Below are 16,882 nucleotides of genomic sequence, written 5' to 3'. Positions count from 1 at the left end.
TTTTTTTATTATTTTTTTTTCATTCATCCTCATCTTGATCTTAAAGTAGAAACCCAAAACACAAAAACACAGTTGAAGCGTGATGAAAAGAAATAAATTTATATGTTTCCTTTTGTAATAGTTCACAATTAAGGAAAAACTTAAAAGCCACCTAACCTAGTAAAAAGAAAGATTTTGGAACGAAAAATAAATAAAGAAACAGAAACACAAAGAAAATCAATTTCAGAGCTGTACATAAGAAATGTTATTTAAAGAAAATATAATGAAATAAATAAAACTGTGTAAAACATACTTTTTCAGACCTTCCAATTGGGATCTCAGTCTTTTTGCTTCATCTCGGTACCCAACTGCAGTTGACAACTCCTTCGTTAAAAATACAAGTTGACTGTCTAAGGACCTCCGCCGATCTGCTTCATTTTTCAAAAGTGTTTCCAGCTTCTTGGCTTCAGCCCTAAGTGAACAAAATAAGATTTAAAATTAATGCGTCAATTGCTATTTCTACCACTGTTCTAGCAGTGAGAAAGCAAAGAGTGGTGTGTCTCCCATGAATTATTTTCTCCAAAGCCGCCTCGTATTGAAAGGGTGGTTTTAAATCAAACAGTTCGTGGTAACGAACTGTAGTAAGGAGAGACCCGGCTCAATAGTAAACGAAACTCTAAAATACGGAATTTTGATCCCAATAGATATATCAAAAGAGTCGGATTTTTATACCGATTTTAAATATATAAGTTTCATCAAATTTAGTTTTTGTCATCAAAAGTTACGAGGCTGAGAAAATTTGCATTGCTTTGGAAAATAGGCGGAAACACCCTCTAGAAGTCATACGACCTTAACGAAAATCACACCATCGCATTCAGCGTATCAGATAATCCTACTGTAGAAGTTTCAAGCTCTTATCTACAAAAATGTGGAACTTAGTATTTTTTGCCAGAAGACCGATCACGGGTGCGTGTTTACTTGTTTATTTGTTTGTTTGTTTGTTTTTTTCCTAGGGGTGATCGTATCGACCAAGTGGTCCTAGAATGTCGCGAGAGGGCTCATTCTAACGGAAATTAAAAGTTCTACTGCCCTTTTTAAGTGACCAAAAAAATTGGAGGGCACCTAGGCCCCATCCCACGCTCATTTTTTTCTCAAAGTCAACAGATCAAAATTTTGAGATAGCCATTTTGTTCAGCATAGTCATAAACCACAATAACTATGTCTTTGGGGATGGCTTACTCCCCCACAGTCCCCAGGGGAGGGGCTGCAAGTTACAAACTTTAACCAGCGTTTACATACAGTAATGATTATTTGGAAGTTTACAGACCTTTTCAGGATGATTTTTTGGTTGGGGGGGGGGGGGTTGAGAGGAGGGGGCTATGTGGGAGTATCTTCCCTTGGAGGAATCTGTCATGAGAGAAGAGAAATTCCATGAAGAGGGCGCAGGATTTTCTAGAATTATTTAAAAAAAAACAATGAAAAAATAAATATGAAAAGTTTTTAAACTGAAAGTAAGGACCAGCATTAAAACTTAAAACGAACAGAGATTGTTGCTCATATTCGGGGTCCATCTCTTCCTAAATAGCTCGCTCTTTACGCTACAGTATTTTTAGTAATTTCAACTATTTATTCAACAGCCTTTGTTATTCAGGGGTTAATCTTAAAGAATTGGGACAAAATTAAACCTTTCGTGTAAAGAGTGAGGTATTAACGAGGGGGCAAACACCCTTATATACATAATAAAAATATACGAATATAGAAGTTCGAGTTCGTTACGTAAGTTAATTTGTAAGTTATATGTATATTTTTTTCTAATAAAAACGTTCGTCAGAAATTAAAAACTCTAGTTGCCTTTTTAAGTAACCGAAAAATTGGAGGGCAACAAGGCCTCCTCTCCCACCCTTTTTCTCAAAATTGTCTGATCAAAACTTAGAGAAAGCCATTTAGCACAAGTTCGACTCTTTCTCCCAACTCTGCTTTTTAAAATAGTAATAAACTTTAGCGTCAAGAGCGGGGCGTTGATGAGGAAGCAGCTCCTTTCATACACGGAGTAATTTCTGTTCGTTTTAAGTTTTAATGTCGCTCCTTACTTTCAGTTAAAAAACTTGTTTTTTTTTATATTTAATTTCTGAACGTTTTTGAATTAATGCATGTTTTTATTTTGGCTCTCCGCAAATGAATAATTAAAACGAAATTTTTTAGAGAAAGGATTGCGTGATGGTTAGTTCGGAGTCATTGTACTGGCAGTGAGCAAGTAAAGAGCGGTACGTTTCTCTTGTGTTATTTTCCCCCAGCCACTTAATGTTGAAGGGATGGCTGTAGAAACATGAGAAGGGATGATTGTAGGGACTTGGGAAGGGGTTCCAATTTTGTATGTTTGAGAGCTATGAGCCTCAAGTATAATGAAGAATAGTTTCTTGGTTGGCCGTTTGCCATACTGTAATAAACTAAATTAATCATTTGCCATTCATGTAAAATCCATGTACAAAACACCCCACCAGTAAAAAAAAAATTATGCCAGTCAAATACATTAAGTCAGAAACTTGGATAGGGCATCAAGGGGCAAACAGCGTTGACACTAAAAATATGTTTTGAAAAGTTTGTATATCAACATTTCATGATGTGAACTATCATCCCTCTGGTCCAAAATCTTCTACAATTCCTTACAAACATGAAAAATCCCCAGATATTTCAATTAACTGCAATTCCTAGATTATTTAAAGAAATTGCCCCATGGAGCATCTTGAAATCCCATAGGAACTGAAAGCACCACAAGTGTTTTGCACCACTGTCTTTGAAACTGCACAATAAGCAAAGTTTCTAAGCAAAATTGAAAGCAACATAGCCTTGCAGAGGAAAAATCTAAAAAAAGTAAAAGAAGAAAAGAAGAATGTAAATGATTGTACCTCAGGTCCCTTTTATTTTGTTCTAACATGGCAAGTTTGTCTGACGCTTGCTTTCGCTCTTCTTCTTTTAGTCTCAACTGAAACTCCAGGGATTCGACGCGACATCTTAAGACATCATTAGAAGTTCTATTGGTTGCTGTTGTCTCATTTTCAGGAGCAAAATCCAAGAAAAGGGCTAAAGAGTTTTTTGTGCTCTTTCTGCAAACAGGGCATGTTTTTGCTCCCCTAAAAAAGAAGGCAAATATAAAACAGTCTGTCATCTGATCTCAGTCTATGATATAAAATGGTTTTCAAACAATTATTTTTCCACGCCCATTCAAAGTGGTTTAACTCTGTCAATCATTATTTGTACAAACGCTTCTTACAATAAAACAATACACGAAAGTATTGTTGTAATCTTTCAGTCATAAATCATAAAAAAACCTACATTCAATTAATTATTGATGCAATAAAAGTAGTTGGTAAAATTAACCGGCATGCTGGTAAAAAAATACCACCCCCTACAAAAAAAAACACACATTTTGACTAGTGATACCTTTCATACTAGTAGGGCAGTAGTAAAGATACAGGGTTGAACACACCTTTCCAGGCTTTATTGGGGCTGTATATAAATTTCAAAAAATCTGATTTCCCTAGCTCTAAGCTCATAAAAAGTAGGTGTCACTGAAGGAGAAGGAATTAAGATGGAGACTAGGAAAAACACTTCGTGGGCCCTAATATGAACTGTAAACCATTTTGTGAAAGTATGGTGAGTGCAAAGTCATAATGGTTAGGGTGGTGTGTTATTCCTAAAAAAAAAAAAAAAAAAAAAAAAAAAAAAAAAAAAAAAAAAAAAAAAAAAAAAAAAAAAAAAAAGACCAAACATGTAGTGAAACAGCTACCCCAATTGACAAAAAGTGGAACATAATCGTTGAAACTGTATGACGATCTGCTGAAGATTCAGATGATGACACGAAAATGAAGAACAAACAGAGGATACATGATGGCTCTTGGAGGTACATGCAGAACAGGAAAGAAATGAAAGTCCAGCTGAAATACTGAATGAAGATAGGAAATATAACACTATCTCAAAGCCAAATAATACAAACGCACTAAGCTGTAAAGCAGTCAAGACAGAATGATGGACGTTGTTTGTCAGAAATTGAGGCGATAGTATAACAATGAACCGAATCACGGATATCAATAGCGATTTTTGAAGGCTCCATGTACAATTAAAAGTAAAATCGATAAAATACTTAAAATGAAAGAAGACACTGAAAACAAAGAGAGAGAGAGAACATTTTCAGAAAGTACAAAATTTGCCTTTCCTTTTAAATCCCATGGAACCTTTGTCCAGATTGCCACTCTTCAAACTAGATACCAATGCTGAATCTATTAGCCTGCTGGAAGTCAATACTACACTACAAAAGTTGAAAAATGGCAAATCCTCTATTGTTGCTGGGCAACAGCATAATTACTAAGGTATAGCACCAAGATGTAAACAAAACATTTCCAAAAAAATCTTAAATTATGTTTCAGAAACTGTTAGCGTCCCCACTGATTGGAAGAGAAGAGGGGTAACAGTTCGACTTTTTAAGAAAAGTTGAAATGCTGAAAGCAATAATTGACAAGGTATCACCTTACTGTCTACAAGAAGTAATGTCTTTTGCCAAATACCAGATTCAGTTCAGTTCATTCCATTTTATTATTACAACAAAAGTATTTATAAGAGCACAACTCCATTGGTCTCCATAAGGGTCCTTGGCCTGTAGTATGGAGGCTAAATAACACTAAACTTAAAACAAATAAACAAAAGAATTCATTTCATTAAGTTAATACAATAATACAAAAAACTCAAGCAACAAGAGAAGACACCAATCTTTGATCAGTCCCCACGTTTAAAACCTATTAATCCTTTGACCCCATCCAGTGCATAAGGCAAAAACAGCTACCATCTAAGCCCCTGTAATAATAATAATAAGTCAAACAATAACAAATAAATTAAAATTAAACTAATCAATGTCAAAATTAAAAATTTAAATATCCGTTTTATAATTTAATGTAAGAGAATTCTTAGGCTGAGTTTTAAAAGTACCAAACGAGTGATTGTCATGGGTTTCATCTGGGAGTGTGTTCCATGCTTTAGGACACGCGACAGAAGGATTAAAATCAAACCTGACTGTTTTTATTTACGAAATTTACATGTGCTTTCTATTTCGAAGCGTGTACAAATTTTTTTCTTGCACAAAATTTTGGAAAAAACATTCAAAGCACCTAGGCAACTCACCATGGAGGAACTTAAAAATAAGGGTTGCACACGACATATTATATACAGCGTTTGTAGTTAGGATGTCATGTTGAAAATGCAAATCTTTTTTAATAATTACAGCAGTTTTTTTTTAATAATTACGGCAGCTTTCTATTGGATTGCTTTAATTTGGTGCAGCAGAGAAGAAAATGTTGACATCCAAATAGTGTTACAGTAAGTCAGATATGATTGAATCAGAGAAAAATACAGTTTACATAAAATTCAAAACATGTTAAAGCTGATCATCTTATACCTATACGGGAAAGCTTACCCAGAAGAATACAATGAGTTAAATTGTCTAATACATTTTTTACATTGAGAAAAATAGCAGCGGGTATTTTATCAGATTCAAGGGCACTACAAATGAAATTTAATAAAACTGCACAAGCTTGTTCTGTTGTGTGCTTGGAGTGGAAAGTGGTGCTTATGCAGAAATTTCTTAGCTTTCAGAAAGCTAAGAAGTTGTTTCTGCCTTGGTTTCCCGAATACCTTTGAGAAAACAGACAGTAGTGAAATCAGTCAATAATGCATCACTGTCATCACTTCTGTGATGGACCACTTCTATTGCCACCCTTGAACAGTGCTATCACCCTAGCTGTTCCAAAAAGGGATTTAGAAAATGCACCTTGCTCAAACAACATATTCACAAGTTTAGTTAAAGGAGCAATAATTGGCAAAAGAACGTGCTTAACAACTTTTGTTGGGATATAATTAGGTCCAGACAAAGAAGAGCCATGTAGTCCAAAAACAATTCTAGTAACTTGAATCTCCATTACAGGTTCAAGGACAATGGACTTTAGGCAACCCGGCCCCATACATTTTAGATACTCATCTTCATTAGCAGAAGGAGATCGTGATGCTATTCTCTCTACTCTATTCTCACAAACTAATGCAAAAAAAGAAACAAGAGAATTGTTTTACTTAAGTCGGATCTTCCACTGCATTTTCATTCTAAACCAGTTTAATAGGAAGATAGGGAATATGGGAAGCTGGTCTAATAATTGAATTAATAATTTCCCAAGTTTTCCTTATATTTTTCCTGGTTTTGCTAAACTTCAAATCATAATACATGGTTTTTGATTTTCTAATCTGTGACTTATAAACGTTTTTATATTCTTTAAATTGTTGCAGGTTAGCTGGTGAAGGACAGTTCTTATATTTCTTCCATAATTCATCTTTCTGCCACAAGCATTTTAGAATACCATTTGACATCCATGGGCTTAGCGATTGGTATTTTTTCTTAGTGGCCCTTTATTTGGATTTCTAGAAAAGGTATTAATAAAAGCTTGTTTAACAATATCATAAAATTTATATCTCATTCTCTACTTTCATCAATAAAATCCCAAGGCTACAGAAGGAGTTTAGCATTAAGCTGAGCAATATTTTTATCAGACGGATTAAATGGGGAAACTGTAGGAATCATAGGCTTAGTTTGCTTATTTGGAATCAACAACTCGCAAACTATTGGAAATGGTCTGAAATATCATTAATCAAAACAGTGCTTTCATGTGCAACCAGAGAAGAAACTATATTATCTAATAAAGTAGCTGACTTATCAGTTTGCTGATGCTTAGAATCAATTACTTCATTGAACACTTGAAGAAAAGACAACAAAGAACCACTTGGTGGTCTATACACTTCCCCCACAATTATCACCATCCAGGATGAAGTATATACCTCAATGAACAAAGATACCTTCAACATTTTTTGATGGATCTTCACCTTCCTTACAATTCAAAGTATCTAATACATAAATTGCAAGACCACCTTTGCTCATAGTTATGCATAGTCGCTTTTTGCAAACATACCATGAAATTTCAAGAATTACGTCATATATTTTTGTGACAAAAGTTTCACAGAGACCAATGATATCTGAATAAGAACAATCCACACATAAAAGTAAATAAACCTTGAAAAAAAAACAACCTTAATACCATTCCTAAGACATTGTATCTATACTATTTTGACAACCTGGATGCACTTACACTTTTTTGATTCAGTTTTATTGTAGGAGCAGAAGTAGTGATAGTAGTAGCCTCTTAAGTGTCAACTTAATACCTTCAGTTGTTGACATCTTATTGAAAGCTAGCATTCAGATCAACTTTTCATTTAAAAGGCACTATGTAGGCATAGTAGAAGTAGGATAGTAGTAGGGATAGTTGCAGGAGTAATATTAGGAGCAACATAAACTTTTCATGAAAGTTTCTGCTTTATACCCTATTCTACTCCTAAGATATCCCACCTGGATTTGGTAAGTTATCTTGATTTAGTTGAACTGTAGCAGTAAGAGCAGCAGCAAAAACGATAGTACTATTGGTAGCCCTAGGCGTTTCAGCTTGATACCCTAAGCTATTGCTGGGATACTGTTGAAACCCCCCTCTGATAACCCACATGTATTTAGTGTTTTGATTCAGTTCAACACAGCCATCACTTTTCCCTGAAAGCTTAACTAATACCCTTAGGATTAGCTATAGTAGTAGGCATAGCAGCAGAAGCAGGATTGGGAGCAATAGGAGTAGCATCAGCAATAAGTGGTAATAACAATTGTATTGTGCATTTTTGGTCTTATAGAACATTCCCTCCTCATGTCTTAATAGTTTCAAATTTATACTTTAAGCCATTTCTGAGATATTGCTGAATGCATCCTATTGACATCCTGCATGCACATAATGTTTTGATTTAGCCCAACATATCCCTTAACACTCCCTGAAAGTTAAAAATTAAAACCTTTAGCATTAGTAATATTAGTACTAACCACAGTAGTAGTACTACTGTTACTAGCAGTATTAGTCTGCATATGGTGCATTTTTATTATTGCTTACACTGTTTTCATGACTCTGAAATTGAATTTGGCTCTTTGGGGCTGGTGATAGTCTTTTTTTTTTAAATATCTTATTAACTGTAGTTGCAGTAGAAATTAGTTGTAGGACTAAGAGTAGTACCACTAGAATTAGTGGTATGCACATATCACCTTTTCATCAGTTGAAAGTCCTCCTCATGAAGCCCTAGAAGTTTCAACTTAATAAAATAAGCCATTGCTATGATATTGCTGATGTGACCCTATGATAAACTGCATGTTTATACTGTGTTTTATTTTAGCTCCTTCCTGAAGCCTATTGCTAACTCTAGGTGGGAGCAAGGGGCAAGCTAAACCTGGAACTTTTGCAGCAGATTTAGAGTTCTAAAAAGCAAAGCTTGACCCTCTGTCTCCAGGTAGCATTGGAAGTCTGTCATAGCACCTCAATGTGGTGAAGTGATGTAAACATCACTTTAAACTGAGCAAGGTGATGGCTAATGCAGTGCAGGGTGACCTTCAGGAGTGTCACTCCTCAAGGAAATTAATACCTTTAGCCTTAGTAATATTAGTTCTAACCACAGTAGTAGTACTACTGCTACTAGTAATAGTAGTATGCATATAGTGGATTTTTATTAGTGCTTACACTGCTTTTTATGACTCCAAAATATGAATTCAGCCCTTTGGGGCTGGTGATGGTGATTTTTTAGAAAGAATATCTTATCTTATTAACCTATTAACTATAGTTGTAATAGTAGCAGTACCAGTTGTAGGACTAGTAGCAGTACTGAAAGTAGTAGCACTGGTATTATTAGCATTAGTAGTATGCACATATTGCCTTTTGGTCAGTTAAATGTCCTCCTCATCAAGCCCAAAGTTTCAACCAAATACAACAAGCTATTGTTATGATATTGCTGATGTACCCCTCTGATAAACTGCATGTTCATAGTGTGTTTGATTTTAGCTCCTTCTTAAAATCTATTTTTGACTCTAGGTGGGAGCAAGGGACAAGCTAGACAAGGAACTTTCTGCAGCAGATGTTGAGTTCTAGCAAGCAAAGCTTGACCATCTGTCCTCAGGTAGCATAGGAAGTCTGTCAGAGCACCTCAATGTGGTGATTGGATGTAAACATTGCTTTATGCCAAGCAAGGTGATGGCTAATGCACAGCAAGGTAGCCTTGAGGAGTGTCACCCCTAGAGGAAATTACTGCCTAGTAAACAATAGAGCATATACACTAGATTCTGATCAACAGATGATTCTTCTGGGTTTGGTCTTTTTTAGGCTGAAAAACCTCTTCCTAGCTAATTTATCTACTATGGGTCTCCCTTTAATAGCATAGCATTTGTAGCCAGGAATACATAATTATTTGGAGGTAATAGACTTGAGATTGTTTATGCAAAATTTCAACTCTTGTTGATAGGACAGCATCACCAAGTGCTGAAAACCATGTTGTTACCAAGATGGCCCCATGATTTAACAAAGCTTCTATTCAAATGGGGGTCCCAGGGATTTCTTTCTGTCCAGTTCTAAGCTGACCAAAGTGTTTCTGTGTAGAACTGAGAAGATGTATTAGTCCCTGTCCTGTACTAATTCTGGTACCATTGTTTTTCCTGAGAAGTCATAACCCAAAACAAACAGAAATTATATAAACAATCATAGCAAACAAACAGACAACAGCTACTAATATAAAGAAAAAAAAAACTTGAACAAGTAAAATTTAAATTGAATATGAGAATCAAACTGAAATCAAACAAAAATTACTACAAAAAAGTCTGGCTACAACTCTTTTCTCTACCTGTAAGGGCTGTAAAAACTACATCAATTCTGTTTTATTGAAAACTATGATAATTTTGAACAGTCCTTGGAAAGAACTTCAAAAATTAAACTGAATAATTAATATATAATGATACTAATTGCTAAAAGCTCAACAGTTAAGATTTTATTTTCAATGTTGCAAGTACTAAATAAAATATTTGTAACATTATTTGTTTTCAATAAAGTGTAAAAGATGCAGTAGGCTATAGACTTTTACAGTTAGGGAAGAATGCAGTAGCCAAACTCTTGTTTGTGTGATTTTTGTTTGTTTTAAATTTGATTCTCATAATCAAGTTAGTTTTTACTTATTTTAAGATTTGTTTATTCATTTATATTAATACCTGTTGTATGTTTGTTTGTGATGATTGTTTATTTAATTTCTGTTTGTATTGGGTTTTATTTATTCTTTAGAAGCCTAGTAAATTCTGGTCATTTTGAATTTAAATTATCATATGGATTTATTTCTGTTGGTCTTAAGTTTAATATGGCTCTTTACCTTTCTTTTACTCCAAGCTGTAATTTAAGATTATTTAAGAACTTTTTCTTAGTAAAGTTATTTTTAATTAATTTCTGTTTGTTTTTTATTGCCAAATTTTAAGGTTTTTCAGCATTTTAGTAACAAAACATCAAACTGAAATTTTTCCATCATTAAAGTCCAGAAGTTCAATATCCCTCTCAAAAAGTTTAATATGGCTCTTTACCTTTCTTTTACTCCAAGCTGTAATTTAAGATTATTTAAAAACTTTTTCTTAGTAAAGTTATTTTTAATTAATTTCTGTTTGTTTTTTATTGCCAAATTTTAAGGTTTTTCAGCATTTTAGTAACAAAACATCAAACTGAAATTTTTCCATCATTAAAGTCCAGAAGTTCAATATCCCTCTCAACATTCACTGAAAGTGCTCACAAGTAGATGTAGTAGCACTTACAAGCAATCTCAGTCATAATTGCAAGTTGTAGTCACAACCAGTTTCAATTCCAGCCACAAATAAGGCCCTGAAACCTTCAAGTTAATACCCTTACCTGTTTTTGTGACATTGCAGATACACCTTTGGGTAAAATTCTAGTTAATTGACTTCTTGCTATCTCAGAAAGGGTTTAGGCTAGGAAAATGATACTTTCAGGGATGAATCTACAGACTAAAGTATGTCCTGGGAAGGTATTTTGAAGCAACTACCTCTACTCCTTCTCCCTCTAGAGGGCAATGACCTTTAAAAATATATGTGATATAAAAGTGAAACCTTGCAAAATAGATCTTCTGCTTGAATGAAGTACAACAAAATTGTTTTTAGCTTCGTAGCTTTGCTCAATTCCATTTTATAAGGTTTTAAAGATATGCAAATATATTTCCTAAATTTTGAAGAAAAAAAACATTGATAGGCCTATGGCTCAAAATTCTACCCAAACAACGGGAATTGTTTTTCTACAAATAAAGGCAGAAAAAACATAACTAGTATCTGAAAATTAAGTTAAAATGTTGTTTTGTCAAAATTTCAATAGGTATAGACCTGTCATGTAGGCAAATTTCAGGGCCCTCTAAAGGGAGAACGATTGGAGGTGGGTACTTTAAAACAACTTCCTGTAGCATACTTTAGCCTGTAGACACATCCCTGAAAGTTTGATTTTCCTAACCTAAACCCCTTCTGAGATAGCAAGAAGTCAATTAACTAGAATTTTACTCGCCTTTGTGATAAAGATGCACATAGTATCTTTAGATTTAGTTTAATATGCCCCTCAACATTCCCCTAAGTTTCACCTATATAATGTAATATAGGCCAGACACTTAAGAAGAGAAAAAAAGGCTGAACCGCTTTTGATTACGGACAGAAATGGTAGCTAAAAGGTAGCCTACTTAGGCTATTTCAAACAAAAAATTCTAGTAGGCCTAGCATAGCCTATTCAGCAGCACTAACTCTTTAAGCCATTTGTTCAAACACTCAGAATGAAAAGTGTGCCCACAAGCTGCGGCTGAGAGCTGTCCTAGCTCCAAAAGCACCTCTGACTGGCAAACAGAGCAGTAGACAATTGGCATGCTTAGAAATTAACACATGGATGATATTTAAAAGTTAAACATTTGTCGATCGAGCACTACCCAGTGTTGCCAAATCCGGTGGAAATGACTATGCTTCCTTGAGCCCAAAAAAAAGCTTTTTTGGACAGATTTATGCTACGCTTCTATATTTTCCCAGGTTCCACGAAAAAGTTGATCAGTTAAGACAAATCGAATTATTTCTTGTCCTAATACAGGTTTTGAATAGAATATAATCTGATAATAATAGCCCAATAATTTATTTTTAAGCCGCTAAGAGCACAAAAGCGGGGTATAAACAAAGAAGGCAAAAAAAAGTAAGATAGCAAAGAAAATAAGTAAAAAGTTTTTTTTTATGTCCAGGGGAAGGATCTTGGCTCACAATTTGGTTCACGTTTTTCGTCTTTTTTAGCAAGTCGTCTTTCTTCTCGAATTGGTTGGCGGCATTTGAAAAATATAATGTTACATCATCATCAAAATTTTATTTCAGATACATTAAAAGAAGAAGAAAAAATGCAGTTCATATTCAATGATCTTCTTCATCTTCGCTTTTGGATTCAACTTCTTGACCAGGGGGTGGGGTGGCCACGTAGAGGTTCTCGGAATTGTGGAGCTTGATCTGATTGTCTGTAGGTACATATTTGTAGCAAACTTTATCTTTTGTTCTTAGTCGTGATTTTGTGACCAGCACGGCTTCAATACTTTCTTTCTTCAACCTATTTCGTTTTTTTGTCTTGACATTACTGACCCAAGACAAAATTCTTTCTGAGTCTGCGTTCGAATACAGTAGGGAGAGCACCCTCTCGGAGTGTTCTGCCAGATCTGGAAAAACTCTTTCGTCAGTAAAGCTTCTCATTTCGCGTATTTTTCTCCACATGTCTGTAGTACTTTTGCTCATATCTATCTTTTCGGAGTCACTAAAAGCATATGGCAGCTTGCGCCACTGGGAGTCAATATCTGTGAGTTTTGGCAAGAGACTTGGAAATCGGTTCACTACGACACCTAGTGACCTAGTGATTTTGGAAGATTAGAAAATAATATCTGATCAGCATAAGCTATTCACAAAATCTTTTGGAGTTTTGTCGATAGTTTGGTGTCTAGCTGGTGTATAGTAGCTATCAACAAGTTCTTGAACCATGAACCATTGACTATGGCTGAAAGGGCTAGCCTAATTGTACAGCAAAATTATCTCACCGTTCACCACCAACAACAACAACATGAAACCCCTCTAAATTTCATCAAATAATCATCATCACCAATCCAACCAATCACCACATGTCTTTAAATTCAAATGTCTTGCGTTTGCTTTTCTTTGCCATAGACCATAGACCACAGGATTAGAACAAAAAAATACCAGATGGTTCGTAGTCTGTCGCTGTGCCGAAAATTTTACTTTAGTTTGGTCAAAAAATTCGATAAGCCATCTTTGGTGTTCGTTTTATTGATGTTACGTTACGAATTGTTCTGCATCGTCTTAGATTATGCTACAACTATGCTATCTTAAGGAGGATTATGCTTGGATGCTTTTGGTTCCTAATTTTGCTACGTTCCCCATAATTATACTACATCTGGTAACACTGCGCACACCAGTAGCAATAGGATTCAGAAAAACCCGATTTCTCAGGTGACAAAAAGTTTTTCTTGCACTAGTCCCCCCTTTCGATGCTGTAAATTATTAACAAGTGGTTTTACTATGGCACGACCAATAGAAGGGACAGTGTCATCATCGGAATATATATATATATATATATATATATATATATATATATATATATATATATATATATATATATATATATATATATATATATATATATATATATATATATATATATATATATATATATATATATATATATTTCTTTTTTTATGCGTCCAGAAGATGGCACCAGATTTCCTCAGATAATTTTTGTTTGTCCATTCCTGGGGGACAGAGCCTCCAGCTAAGTCTGACCATGGCGGAGAGAGCCACACAAATGAGTCAAATGGAGGCAAAGCATGCTTTTCAATACCCAGCCGGTGCAGCAATAATCTAAATGTATGGTGACTTGAAGACAGTACATCCTCTACCAAAACAAGTAAAAAGAATGCATTAAACAATACAATTCTGTTTAATGAATGCTCGCTTGTGTGGATGAAAGATCCAAGATTCAATCTGTTTAAACCATGATATCCAGTCAGGGATGTAGCTAAGGGGGAGAAGGGGTGTTTTAAGGCGGGGAGGGGGATTTACAAGGTATTGCCCCCGCGTGTCAACACTTTGGTAAATTTACCTCAGAAATTTAGCTTGTTTGTCTGTAATGTTAGCATGTTGGACGATTTTGTTGACAGATTCTTTAAATCTCTCCTCCAAACTTAAGACTCTAGTTACCTCGCTGTATCAAGTGTGCCGAGTATGGATTCGTAAAGAAGCATATCATATGAATATAAAGCAGAGTTTTCGTATTAATATGCGAATGATTAAAATTTAAAGTTCCACTATTTAAATTTGGGTTTGGAATAATCAATTTCAACAATTATCTTACGCTTCTTTCAATCAGATTTTCAGGTAATTTTGGAATCAAGGGTGGTTTTTAGCCAGTGCGAAAGAAAAAAACAACAAAGCAAATACTTCCGCAAAGATTTCTGTCAAGGCTTGTTTGGTGTTCAACAAAAAAAGAAGGGAAATGAAAGAAGTTGAATGCTAAACAAGAAATAAACACTAATAATGTTGAAATAGACTGTAATGACAGACAGAAAGGATTAAAATAAAACGAATACCAAAAAATTAAAGACCATTCAAAACTAGATTTGGCAAGAATTCTATCCCTAGCAATATGTCTACTGACCTGATTGGTGATACTCCACATGTATGGAAAGTTTCTGCCCAACTTCCCTTACTTTCCCGACTTATTTTAACTATACTCTTTAGACAACTTTGGATGCACAAAGTATGTTTTGATATAGTTCAACTCCCTACTCAACACATGCTAATAGTTTTAACTTAATAACCTTAGTCGTTCCTGAGGTATCACAGATATTCCCTTTTGACAAAATTGGATGCATATTGTACCTTTTGATTTAGTTGAACATCCCTAACAACATACTCTAAAGTTCCAATGCAGTACTTTTGGTTTTTTCTAGAATATTTCACAAATGTCCTTTCCATAACCTGGGTACAAATATTGTCATTTGATTTAATTTCACATACCCCACGAATTTTGCTTTGAGATTCAAATCAGTATCCTACTCTGTTTTCCATATATTGTACATGTCCCATTTTGACAACCTGGATTTAAATAAAATCTTTTTATTTAGTTCAACAATAGTAGTAGTAGTAGTAAAAGAAGTAGTAATAGCAACAGCAGCAAAGAATAACAAAACAGAAGAATAGTAACAGTAACAGTTGCAAGAATTACAGTCACAAGTAGCTGCAGCCACACGTAGATGCAGTAAAAGTTTCAAGTAGTTGCAATAGTAGTTTTTAATAGCTGCAAATGCAAGTAGCTGTGTCGGTTGGTATTACAGTTCCAAGTACTTGCAGTTGCAGTCATAAGTAGTTGGGTCTCAGTTGCAAGTGATCAGAGCCATTATTAGTCGTATTCGTTGTGCAATCAAAAGTCTTAAATAGTCGCAGCTGCTTGTAGTCACACTTGTAGGCAACACCAAGTAGTCCGAGTGATAGTCATAAATAATCACAGTTGCAGTCATAAACAGTCGTAGTAGCAGCGGTAGCAGTATTAATGGAGAAATAAGCAGTAGTTTTAGCAGCCATGAAAGTTTTAATTTAATCTCTCAGTAGCTCTTGAAATATTTCTGTTACGCTCTTTTGAGAAAAGTCATTCATATAATAGTTTTTTATGTAGTTCAATATCCACCCCAATATCTCCAGAAAAATTCCCTATCCCCCCAAGCCATTCTAGAGGTATTGTAGATACGCCCATTTAGCAACCTTACTTAGCTAATCATCCTTCTCAACGTGCCCTGGAAATTTCCACTTAATACCTTTAGCCGTTCCTAAGATATCCCGAAGTCGCCCTTATGACAAACTTGGATGCACATAGTGAATTTTGATTTAGCTCAACGTTACCAATAACATGCTCTGAGAGTTCCAGGGTAACTTTATTTTACGTTGTTCTTAGTTAGAACACAAAATAACTCCCTCCGAAATCTATCCAACTTTTCCTTCCATATGAAATTCATGAGGGGGCATCAGGATTTTAAAAATACCTAGGTGAGGCCAAGCTCAAAATCCGTTGGGAACCAGTGGCCAGAATAAGGGTTTTATATCATTGAACTAATTCGTAACATATGTCAATGTACATGCCTGATAGGAGTGCTTTTGGCTATCTTAGCCTTAGAACTTCGATATTTACGATTATTTGAGCGGTTTTAGGCCTCATGATTGAAGAGGGGCAAGGTGCACCACAGACGTGTAAAAATATACAAAGAACAAAATATATATCAGAAATATTAAGGGAGGACAGCCACCCTCTTGCCCTGGACTAGGTCCACCAATGACGTTTAAGCCACACAAAAGCTACGGAGAGTATTTATTTGGAAAAGACACATTTTGAAACAACCGATAAAAAGAAATTTACACATACAAACAAGGGAAAACATTTATAGAAACTTTATACAACTTACTCCCTCAATAATTACTTCTTTGTATCATAATCCTCGTCTGACTCAGTTTTACTCATAACCTTACGTTTTTTTTGTAACTGTGGGAACCACACAAAAATTTACCACTAGATTTCACTAAATTCTATATAAAACATATGCAAACATATACACATACAAATAAAAAAAGAGACCTTACCGATGATTTTATCTCCAGATAAAGTAAGTAAATATGAAAAAAAGGAAAGTGAAAAAAAACTTTTATGTGAATGTCACCACATTCAAATGTGTTTATGAGTAAAGATAATACATGATTGTATTGCAATAACTTTGTACATTGCATAAAAGGGAGAAAATATTTGTCAGTAGTATAAAATATGTCTAGAGAAAGAAATAAACAAATATACCAAGTTAATGGCCTTTCAAGTTTCCTTCAGGTGGCTGCATGATAGATTTTGAATAATAAAATTTA

The 16,882-nt window shown here is 34.7% G+C and overlaps 1 protein-coding gene across 1 annotated transcript in view; it reads right to left on the bottom strand.

Moving 5' to 3' along the window:
• The window catches only part of LOC136032817 (E3 ubiquitin-protein ligase TRAIP-like), a 40,748-nt gene extending 28,875 nt beyond the window's left edge, over positions 1-11,873 (bottom strand). Inside the window, exons 1-3 of the mRNA XM_065713223.1 lie at positions 11,693-11,873; positions 2,886-3,110; positions 293-451 (exon numbers count right to left, since the gene is read on the bottom strand). Coding sequence (XP_065569295.1) covers positions 293-451; positions 2,886-3,110; positions 11,693-11,811 — 503 coding nt within the window. The 5' untranslated portion in view covers positions 11,812-11,873. The remainder of the gene's footprint in view (positions 1-292; positions 452-2,885; positions 3,111-11,692) is intronic.
• Positions 11,874-16,882: the final 5,009 nt, after the last annotated feature.

The sequence above is a fragment of the Artemia franciscana genome, chromosome 11, assembly GCF_032884065.1.
Source record: "Artemia franciscana chromosome 11, ASM3288406v1, whole genome shotgun sequence".
Lineage (NCBI taxonomy): Eukaryota > Metazoa > Arthropoda > Branchiopoda > Anostraca > Artemiidae > Artemia > Artemia franciscana.
This window is presented reverse-complemented; position numbering and strand designations above follow the sequence as displayed.